Source organism: Apaloderma vittatum, unplaced genomic scaffold (genome assembly GCF_000703405.1).
Source record: "Apaloderma vittatum isolate BGI_N311 unplaced genomic scaffold, ASM70340v1 scaffold41487, whole genome shotgun sequence".
Taxonomy (NCBI): Eukaryota; Metazoa; Chordata; class Aves; order Trogoniformes; family Trogonidae; genus Apaloderma; species Apaloderma vittatum.
Genome location: NW_009728657.1, coordinates 1 through 11,142, shown reverse-complemented (window position 1 = coordinate 11,142; position 11,142 = coordinate 1). Strand labels below are relative to the sequence as shown.

General features: G+C 42.1%; 2 protein-coding genes across 2 annotated transcripts; one reads left to right on the top strand and one right to left on the bottom strand.

Annotated features, from left to right (window-relative positions):
* Positions 1 to 5: 5 nt before the first annotated feature.
* Positions 6 to 5,417, top strand: IPP (intracisternal A particle-promoted polypeptide; the record flags this gene model as incomplete). The annotated part of the gene is made up of 7 exons (XM_009874137.1): positions 6 to 462; positions 784 to 939; positions 1,688 to 1,855; positions 2,676 to 2,813; positions 3,136 to 3,258; positions 3,911 to 4,131; positions 5,007 to 5,417. Coding segments are annotated over 7 exons (1,488 nt in total), but the record flags the coding sequence as incomplete, so codon positions are not given.
* A 3,869-nt stretch (positions 5,418 to 9,286) lies between these two features.
* TMEM69 (transmembrane protein 69) lies at positions 9,287 to 10,681 on the bottom strand. The gene is made up of 2 exons (XM_009874136.1): positions 10,637 to 10,681; positions 9,287 to 10,012 (listed from the first exon to the last, which is right to left on the bottom strand). The coding sequence occupies exons 1-2, from the start codon at positions 10,679 to 10,681 to the stop codon at positions 9,287 to 9,289; spliced, it is 771 nt and encodes a 256-aa protein (XP_009872438.1).
* Between the last annotated feature and the right edge of the window lie 461 nt (positions 10,682 to 11,142).

The following is an 11,142-nucleotide window of genomic DNA, read 5'->3' as shown; positions in this document are numbered from 1 at the left end:
GGAGCCCCGCGGTGCTGTGCCTGCCCGCAGGTGTGGTGAGCATCGGGGAGCACAACGTGCAGGAGCTGATCGTGGCCGCCGACATGCTGCAGCTCACCGAGGTGGTGGAGCTCTGCTGCGAGTTCCTCAAGGGGCAGGTGGACCCGACGAACTGCATCGGCCTCTTCCAGTTCTCCGAGCAGATCGCCTGTCGCGACTTGATGGAGTTCACCGAGAGCTACATCCACGCTCATTTCCTGGAGGTGCAGGGCGGGGAGGAGTTCCTGGCGCTGACCAAGGAGCAGCTGGTTAAGGTCCTGCGAAGCGAGGACCTGAGCATCGAGGACGAGTACCAGGTCTTCCTGGCGGCAATGCAGTGGATTTTGAAGGACGTGGGGAAAAGAAAGAAGTACGTCGTCGAAGTACTGGAGCCTGTTCGGTTCCCTCTGCTGCCGGCACAAAGGCTGTTAAAATATATTGAAAGTAAGTGAAGGAAGGAAGGAAGGAGTATCGGATGCTTGGATGTGAGCAAACCATGTGTTGTTCGGAGTTACTGGATTTCGATGGATATTTTTACATTAATGGCATGATGAGTGGAAAGACTACTCAGTAGCAAACAAGTTGTATTTCTGAACAAATAAGCATAGCTTACTTTAAAAATAGGCTTTTGAAAAGGTCCTTTCAAAAGGAGGCAATCTTCATTTGCCTGCTGTTTTAGGAGAAGCGAGTAACTCTTCTACAACCGAGTTACTTATTGTCTGTAACTTTTCACTGTGATGTTTTTATTCTGCTTATTTCCTCAAGGTATTCCAGATTTCAGCCTTCGGGTGGCCCTGCAAACTCTGTTGAAAGAATATTGTGAAGTCTGTAAATCTCCCAAAGAGAACAAGGTCAGCAGTTTTCTGCAGGCTTCTAAAGGTCGTCCCCGGAGGAAAGCCAGGAAGTACCTTTATGCAGTAGGTTAGAATGTGGCTGTCTGAACCTTGTAAAATAAATTATGCAGTAGTACCTTGTAGTACAGTACTGAAGGAGATACTGGATTTTATTGTTTTTTATAAAAATAGCAAACTGTTTCATCTGTCTGAATTACATTGTTAGCTGCTTTCCGATTAGAAGTGCACAGAGGGGCAGCATTCACGTTTCATGTCACCGTGACGTGGCGTTCAAAGCCTAGATTTGCCTTTTAAAAAGTTATTTGCCTTGGGTGGAAACCTGCAAATCAGCAGAGAATTTGCCCATGGGTCACTGCTGGAGTGGTGTATGCAAATTCAGCAAACTCCCTGCTCTTCTGAAGATTTTTTCCCTGTCCAGGATACTTCAGTTCATGTGATGGGATACTTGAGATAGCAAGTTTTTAGCAGAGCTGCAGCTTTGTGTTAGAAGAGGATGCTCTTATTTCACCCTGTGGGATGTAACAGTAACTCAGGATAACAAAGGCTGTTGGCAGGTCTCTGCATTTTACTAAGAACACGGATGGCAATATTTGTAGCCTTGTGGTGCAACAGTCGGCTCAGGCACAAGTTACGTGACCCTCGAGGTGACTGTGCTTCCTTGTGGCCAGGAGAAACTGTGCTACTTGGGAAGGTCCAATTCCTACTAAAAGCGGCTGATAGCTGTTACTGTCATTTTTTCAGATGATTTAGACACAGGAGCATGAGGATGAGTTGGAAGCTCTTACTTAGCCAAGATCTTTCCACTTACTTTCTAGGTGGGTACACTCGACTGCAAGGCGGACGCTGGAGTGACAGTAGAGCCCTGAGCTGTGTGGAGCGATTTGACACCTTCAGCCACTACTGGACCACAGTGTGCTCTCTCCACCAGGCTCGGAGTGGGCTGGGTGTCGCTGTAGTGGGAGGAATGGTCTATGCCATTGGAGGTAACAGCTGAAACACGCTCTTTTTTTTTATTGATTTTGCTACATGGGTACTCACAGGTGGAGATTTTGTAAATTTTTCTTGCTGCAAATGGCTCTGAGGAACCCAACAGTAGGTAAGACAACTTTTAGATAAAATAACAATTAAATTGTGGTTCCTTGGTTCTCTACCGTCCCTGATCTGTGAATGCCTACTTAGGTTCCTCTGTTGGCCAATTTTTACTAAGCTTCCCTCCCTTCATAGTATAGCAGCTCACAGGTAGGCATATGGATGTGTGCAGATATACTAAGAGATGCTGAATATTCTGTGGACTTTGTGTACCACCATTGGTAGCATTTCTATTCTCAGCGGTAGTCTAGAAGAAACCCATAGCGTAAAAGGCAGTAGGACAGGACAGACCACTTGTGGTCTGCTTCCCTGGAAAGGCACGTTTTGTATGCTTGCACAAGGATGTGATGAGTAGCTTTACCAGCCCATCACTAAAGAATGCTTCTAAATACTGCTTTTTTGTCATTGCAAAACACATTCTTTGCTCTTGAAACCCCTGCCAGTTGTGGTGTGGTGTAAAAAATATGTAGCACTGTGGCTGTTCATGCCTTTGATGTTTGCAGTAATATTTTGGTGAACTGTTGAGGAAAGCTGTTCCTAGTGATGATTCTGTTCTGATTATAAACAAAGTTTTTGCTACTTTGGCCGCTTGGCTAGCTGAAGGAAAGATCTGGTATTCGAATGTTGTCTGTCCTGGAAGGAGTTGAAGAATGCTTCTATATTTGCAGTGCTAAACATCGCCTTTCTCTTGTCTCTGTTCTTGCTCTTATGCAGGTGAGGACAACTCATTGATTTTTGACTGTACTGAATGTTATGATCCTGTAACTAAGCAGTGGACCACTGTGGCTTCCATGAACCAGCCCCGCTGTGGACTGGGAGTGTGCACATGCTATGGTGCTATCTATGCTTTGGGTAAGTTTTGGCTTTTTTCTAGGTGAAGTTCATTTTCAAGGTGTTAATTCATGAAACTTGTAAATTGATTTGACCTTAAATGTTACATCTTGGTGTTTCAAATTTGCAAACTTACATTTTGAAAAACAGCTGTTTACGTGAGCACTAGTATACCACATCTTTGTGGATTAGTTATTGTTCAGTTATAAGTTAAGTCTATTGTAGACTGCCAGCTGGTTTCAGAATTAGCTTATTCTGGAACAGTGCACCATATGTCTAAAAATGCAGCTAACATATAGCTTCATGCCATTAAATTATTTCTTGTGTTTGCTTTTACTTGCAGGAGGTTGGGTTGGAGCAGAGATTGGCAGCACAGTTGAAAGATTTGATCCTGAAGAAAATAGTTGGGATATGGTGGGAAGCATGGCTGTGCCCCGTTACTGTTTTGGGTGTTGTGAAATGCAAGGTGAATACCGTTAAGTTTGTATCCATAAACAGTTCCAAGTGCCACTGGGTTTTGAAGCCTTATGTGCCAGTCACAAATTTTTTTTACCCTCATCTTGTACTGTGGTGTCAGTTGCACAGGCTTGTGCCTCGCTTATTTAATTCTATGGAATTCAAAGACTATAAAGTTGTCTTGGTCTCCTGCCTTTTAACTCACGGAAACTTTTTAGATGGCTGCCAGTATGGTTATTCAGCTAGTCTTTAACACTTGATTGTTTTTCCTGATACTGCTTCTGTTTACCTCCCATATTTGGACTTTGTGTGTGTCTTTGTGACAATCCAGAGAACTGCCACAGATTAAGAGAAGACTTGTCTAAAGGCTTAGTCTGTAAATGTGCATATTGAGCATTTGATCCAGGCCTGGTCAGCAGTTGCAACCTTGTGAATTCTCTGCCCTGCACTTGATTAATTAGTGCTTTCATCAGAGCTTGCAGTGCTTCAGGGTCAAGGTGCTCACTTGAAAGCGTTATGTGTGCTACTACTGCCCAAATGGAGGACTTTTATCTGGCATTCTTAAACCATCATAATGTCAGGCTAAAACTTGTGGCAAGTGTTTTTCTCTCTTTCAAACCTTTCTATTATGAAACCTAATACAGGAAAAACTGTTTCTACAGGTTTGATATACGTTGTTGGGGGTATCAGCAATGAAGGAGTAGAGCTACGTTCTGTTGAAGTCTATGACCCAATATCTAAACGTTGGTCTGAGCTCGCTCCAATGGGCACCCGAAGAGCGTATCTTGGCGTAGCTGCTCTCAATGACTGTATCTATGCTGTGGGAGGCTGGAATGAAGCTCAGGATGCACTTGCTACTGTAGAAAGATATTCTTTTGAAGAGGTATGGTAGAGTCCCTTTCTTTCTTAAATGTAGATCACATCAACTTTGTGTAAGATGCTATAGAGGTAGTCTGCTTCCTTTCGTTAAAAAGAAAAAGAGTGGGAAATTTCATTTCCTTGTCACTACTGGCTAGTAATCTGAGTGAAACACAGCTTCTGTCTGACTTAGTGGAATGTGTATGAAGATTGTGTGCATGCTTTTGGGGAACTGACAGCTAACCAATACCGACAATGTGTAATTATTCTGTAGTTTGGTAAATACTTGTTAGGTCAAGCTTGGAGGGATAGATTTCCCCTCTGCAACAGAATGGTCAATAATCTGCTGAGAGAGAATAAAAATCCCCCAAAAAGTAAGAATTGCCTGTTGTTGAAAAAATTGAGGATTTTCCGCATCAAAATGTAGTGTTCCAGCATGACTAGAAAAATCTCTTTGAACACTTAAGCTTTTGAGTAAGATAAGAAATTATTCATGGCTATTATTGCTTATGTTTCTGTGATGCTCTTTGGAACATTAGCTAGTGTTAAAAGCAGAGCACGATCAAGCGTGCGATTCTGTTGTGTTTTCTGGAATTGAATCTAGTTTTCCTTGTTTTCCACCTCAAACCGTGTACCATTCTCTGATTTGGAGACAGACTGCATCTTGCAGTGACTGAAGGGAGGGTTGTTGTGTACAGACAGTACATGATCTGTTCTTTAGTGACTAGCATGATTTCAACTGTTTGTGAAAGTGTTGTCATTACAGTCTTGATACTGTACACATACCGCGTTTTGAGCCTGTGTTATGCTTATGTTTCACTCTTTCAGCTTTAAAAATTACTTTATCAGAATCGAGGCTTACCCTACAACCACTTGTTGACTCTTTCATGTTCTCACTAGGAAAAGTGGGTTGACGTGGCGTCAATGAAGATACCAAGAGCTGGTGTCTGTGTGGTGGCTGTGAATGGATTTCTTTACGCTTTGGGAGGCCGAGCTCCAAGTAATGATTTTGCTGCTCCGGTAACCTCTGACTCTGTTGAAGTTTATAACCCTCATACGGACAGCTGGACTGAAATTGCCAACATGATCACCAGCCGCTGCGAAGGAGGTGTAGCTGTGCTGTGAAACACAAAGAAGAAAACTCATTCAAGGAATGAGTAAATCTGACTCCTCAGATTTCTGGTTTCATTGGCCAGAAACCTCTTCTAACACAGGAGCTTCAGTAGAGACAGCAGAGAATTAGATCAGAGGGGCTTTTCCCCAGCAAAAGGAAGTATCAAAACTCTCACCCTTCAAATTGGCTTAGCCAAGGTCTGTCTCAGCAAGTATTCTCGTAAGAGTAGGGAATGCCCCTTACGACTGGATTAAGCTCACTGAAATAAATGGCGAATGTGCCCTGTACACACCCAAAGAAATCATTCCAGCACATTAGAGACATTAATCAGGTTATTAACCCTCTGCAGTGCACCAAAGCTGGCATCTCTAACTGGCCTTATAATCTGCAAAGAGGCTACTAGAGACAGCTGGGAGTTTCCTGTAGGTAAGAACAGGTGGGCTACCTAGTTAGCATTAATTGTCTTTTTCTAGTGGGAAACAAAGAAGAGGTCATAACAGATGGGGAGGACTTGTTACCTCTAGTTGTGGCCTTGATGCATTTGAGGCTCTTTGCTGCTGCTGGACGTGACGGGCATTAAATGTGAATTGGATATTTACTTTCTGGCCACTCCACTAACTTGGATGGGAAGTAGCTGAGAATTTCCTGTTGTGGAAGGTCATTCTCACAGTTCTAATAACACCATTCCACTTCAGCGTAGGCTTTTCTTCTCAGTGGTAGTGGTGATGACAATAGAGCTTGTTTTTTTGTAAGCTCTGATGAATTTTAAATGGAAATGCTACTCGTTAGATTAGCTGTTCTTTTTAGGGCTGCTCTTAGAATGAAGATGTAGAGAAAGCCTTTTGCTTTTTTTTTTTTTTTTCCATCTTCCCTAGCTAGATGTTTTACCCTGTGTTCCACATGCTGACACTTGGCAGTGGAGTACATGCTATTCTACAAGGTGCACACGTTCATCCTTGCGACATCTTGTATCCTGCTTCTTCCAAATTTGAGCAGATGGAGCGTTTTGTGATAGAATTAGCGGCATTCAGCATTAAAGTGATGCTTACAGATCTGCAGTTACCTAAACTACCTATGAAATACTGCACCCAGTGTGTTTTGTCTTAAGGAGTTTGTATTTAGTTTGCATACACTTAGTAGAGCAATACTGCTAGGAGTTTGGAGTTATTTCTAGATTCATTTGAATAACATACTTGAAGTTGGTTTTTGCACAGTACGACTGCGTTTTCTGCACATGATGATTTGGATGGAGTCTGAAATAAGGCTGCTTGAACTTTGATAGACAGTGTTATTCTAGAACACAAAACCACAACTGGAATGTCACAGAACAGGAAGCCTGCACTGTGTAGACAAAGCAGCATTCATGCTGTCTAGGCTAATATCCCCTGTGTAAAATTAGAAATTTAATAGGTGAATAAAATCCTCCAAGGTGCTGCAGGTACCTTAAGAATCTAGGTCTTACCTTCTAACGTAGGGTTGGGAGGTTGCCAGGCTAAAAAATGCTAGGCGATGGTACGTTTGTTTCTCTGATTTTCTAAAATCTTACGTGTGCTTTTACTTCAAAAGGATTTCTTATGTGTGTTAACTAATATTTATTCCTTTTTTTTCCCCTGAGTTTAAGCTTGTTTTAAATAGTTTTTCATAATAAAATGCATTTTCAGAACTGTGGAATGTTCTTGGATTGGGTGGTTTCCTAACATACTATCACTGCCACTTTCTTGTAATAGTCTTATCTTTTTAAATTAGAAATCCTATTTTCCAGTGGAACACTAGGAAAAGATTGATTTGTAAATGCTGACTACTTGAAAAGTGCAACTAACACACTCTGTAGTATACAAACTACTCCCGTATTTATCTTCTCAGTGTAAAATCACTCAACTTCCTGGAAGTCTGGTTGCCTTGGCACTCTGTGCAGCCCTCTCTGGGATCAAATGATAGATAACTATTTCTTGGGCTTTCTTTGCATTTCAGGATCCTTTGTGAACCATTTGAGAAACATTTTATTAATTTTTTATTAATTTTATTTATTTTATTAATTTGAGAACTACGCATTCAAGGGCCTGCAGTGCTAGGACAAGGGGCAATGGCCTGAAACTGAGAGAGGGGAGATTTAGATTAGATATTAGGAAGAAATTCTTCACGAGGGTGGTGAAACACTGCAACAGGTTGTCCAAGGAAGTTGTGGATGCCCCACCCCTGGAGGGGGTCAAGGGCACGCTGGACCTTTTTTTTTGAGCAACCTGGGCTAGTGAGAGAGAGGTGTCCCTGCCCACAGCAGGGGGGCTGGAACTAGATGACCTTCAAGGTTCCTTCCAACCTTAACCATTCCGTTCTATACTTCTGATCCCTACCTGTAAACTTCCTGATTTAGTAGAGCTTGAGGGAATCTGCTGTTGTATGAAGTTACTTTCTCCATTTTTCGTAGTGGATTCGATGAAGTTTGACTAAAATTTTGAAGTCAGTTGATTATGGTCTGATACTCAGCACCTCTTTCCCTGAATCAAGTCAAAGGCAGTACTCTCCTCTGGACTCATCTTAAAAAGCACCATGTCTAAATAAGAAAAAATAAAAGAGCTATTTCCACTGACAAACTAATTTTACTTCCTTTATATTCAGAGAGGTCTGAATTGTATCACTATTTAAGAGGTATTATGCTGTTACTGTGTAAAGGTTAACAGGTTACAAAAGTCAGCCTTATGTATGTAGCCATTGTTTCAGCAATACCACGTAAGAAGGTGGCTCTCCCTTCAGGATAGACAGGTTTCTTAAATGTCTGTGCTTTGCAGAACAAGCAGATAAATTTTAAGTGGCAGCATGGGTTTTATTCTGTATAAAGCAACAATGAAGAATAATGCTTTAAGAGAACTATCACGATTATCTAAATTAGTGCTAAGACTGCTTGTAAATGTCATGTTTCAGCTTTCTTCTTGCATCTTAGTATTTAAAGAATACTTAAGATAAAAAGCCTACAGTAAATATGCCCACATACAATTTGATACGGTTTACTGAGGTAGTGGAGACTAAAAATAGAAAATCCATGACTTTTTTTTCCCTAAATGCTGTGTTAGGAAGACTTAAGTAAAAAGAGCATAAGCTTCTGCAATGTTTTCAATAATTGGCCCATCTCTGAAGGTGTGCAGGCTGCAAGTCCATTCGTACCTGCCCTGGGAGCTCAACTAAATTGATTTTTGAGGAAGGGGAAGACACAAACTACTTTCAATCCCATTATCCGATCCCTTAGTGCAAACAATTGAGTCCATGAGTCATATCATCAGTTGATAGTGCTCTAATTCGGGAGTATGACAGATTTTTAGGGCTATGTTGCATGAAGCTTCCTTGGCCAGGCGGCCCTGAGTCCAAACAAAACCCAGGAACAGGTGGCCCAGGTATCTGTTTTAAGTAAGTCTGAATAGGAAGTTAACCTTCTCTCTTGTGGCGCCTTCTCAAAGTTTGAAAGCTTCCTGCCCCTTCTAGCTCTCCCCTACTCTGTCACAGCAGCTGGGGGATGTTTTACGCAAGTGCTGACCTTGGCTTGCCACTGCAGACCAACCTTGCCTATCCTTTCCTACCTGACTAGCACTCAGTCACGTGGCATTTTCAGGACCTTCTCAGCTAAGACAGTTTTGTTCCACAGCACAGGAACTGAACACAGAGGTACTTTTGCATAAATCACTGCTGCTTCTCGAACGCTTGAAGAACTGCTTTCACCTTGTTACTGCTTATGTCTACACCATGGGACATTATCACACATTATAGTTAAAGCAGATATTTTAATAATTCAGCATAGAGCAATTCATACCCACGTCATCAGTTCATATAACAGTAACGTTTCATTCAAGAGTGATGCTCTGTTCTGTTGATAAGGACAGACTCATGCCTGCCTTGGAAGTCATTGCTATTTACAACCCCTCCTTCCTAAACTAGTTAAGTTGTTTGCTTCAAGAATAAGCATCTTGATCACTGCTATCTTACGACTTCTAAGCACAAATAAATCTTTATTTCCCCTGGACCTCAATACAAATACTTTATTGGCTGATAAATAGCTTTTTTTCCCCTGATTAATTTATTACTTCATGTTCTGCCATTTATTTCTCCCGTTACCTAGCTGCGCCTCTGAAATCATTTTCAGTGTTACAGTAGCTAATAGTGCCAACACCATCACCACTGTTCCCATTACCCTCAGTACTTTAAACCACCTAGGATAAGTAGGAAGAAGGGAAACATCATAATGTAGCGCTATCCCTAGGGCCATGACTAGCATTACTGCTCCGTGAGTGATATCTTTAAAAAGCAAGGCTTGCCAGGCAAGCAGAGGAGGAACTGTACTGTTAGCCAGGTTCAGCCAGTCTGGCTTGGCTGGGCTGTCTTCCGGGAGAGTAAACCCCCACCTCATTCCTCCGAGGAAAGAGACAGTTACGGCACCGTATGTAATCTGGCCAAATGCCAGCTCCGGGTAGTAGGTCCCTTGGACGGCCATCGCCAGCGGCACACAGACAAAGGGAGTGAGCCCTGCGAGGCTCAAGTAAAGGGCTGGCTTGGGAGAATCCTTTAGCGATTTCATACTTCGTTCCAAGATGCCTGGGCCTGTGTCAGATTCTTTGGGTGGTTTCTTCTTAAAGAAGGGAGGAGAGGTGTGAAAAGCCTGGAGCTTGATCGCATATACTGACGCTGCTTTGAAGCTTGGAGCTCTGGAGAGAGGCCATGTGCCTCTCTGCGGCTGGAGGCTGAGAGAAGACCAAGTTGTCTTATTCTTTCCATACAGGAGTAGTCTGGGTCCAGTTAACTTCTGGAGCTGCAAGTATAAAAATTGTTGTAAACACTTTCCAATGTAGGCTTACGGATCTACAGTTACCTGAACTTCCTATGAAATACTGCACCAATAATTTTTCCAAGTCAGGTCACATCACAGCCACCCTCCCTCTTGGTTGGTAAAAGGTGTTTTTTAATTAAGCTGATATAGCTTTCACAAGCGAGTTGATAAAGAGCAACTAGGCTCTTCATAGTGAGTAAGCAAATCTTACTAACCACAAATGGTTTGTATACCCACCTATCCTTCCACTCACGCATGCATTCTTTAGGTATTTTAAAAACAAGATGTATCAGTCCTTTTCAGAGTAGAATATAAAATAATTACGGAAGTAGGGCAAGGTCACCCCAGAAACTATCTACTGTCCCCTCACTACCAAAAAGAGAGGGAAAAAAGGCTTTAGACAATACAATTTTGTTCTATTTAAAAAATACCTTAGCTTTGGCTAAAAGCTGGTGTAGAAACCAGAAATCCTCTCAGAAATGCTGACTGATAAACATGTAGCTACTCCAGCTTGCAGTCACCTTTCTTTTCAATATTCCAGTCATACCTTCTGCTATTTCACTTTTCTAAAAAAAACAGACACCAAAAAAGGCTTCGGAAACTTACTTTGAAAGGTGCGTGGAAGCAGCATCGTTGCATGAGAGCAAACATATTTGCTTTATCAAGGCCCTAAAACAGAAAAATTCAGGAGAAGGTCTGGAACTGATGGATGGTTGAATTTGTCTTATATCCAAAGATGCAAGACTCTTACAGATGTCGATCTAAAGACAAATATCACGTGTATTCAATGCCTATTTATCTGCTACAGGATATTTTGTTTCAGGTAGCTCTATGAACTGACGGTCTAAAGTTGTAATAACTGTTACAAGGACAATTTCTAGTTAAAAGAACTTGGGTATCAGGGAACGAGTGATGCCTTCCCCTCTACGGATCATCTCCTTCTCACGGGATAAATGGCTGCAGGCACCTGATAAACGATAATTCCTCACATGTAGGAACAATAAAAATAAATAAATAAGATCCTTAACCATAAAGGAGTGGAAACTTCATCGCAGTGAGCTCCCTGCAGCGGGACAAAACTAACCGGGCAAGGCGAGCAGCTCGCCGGCCGA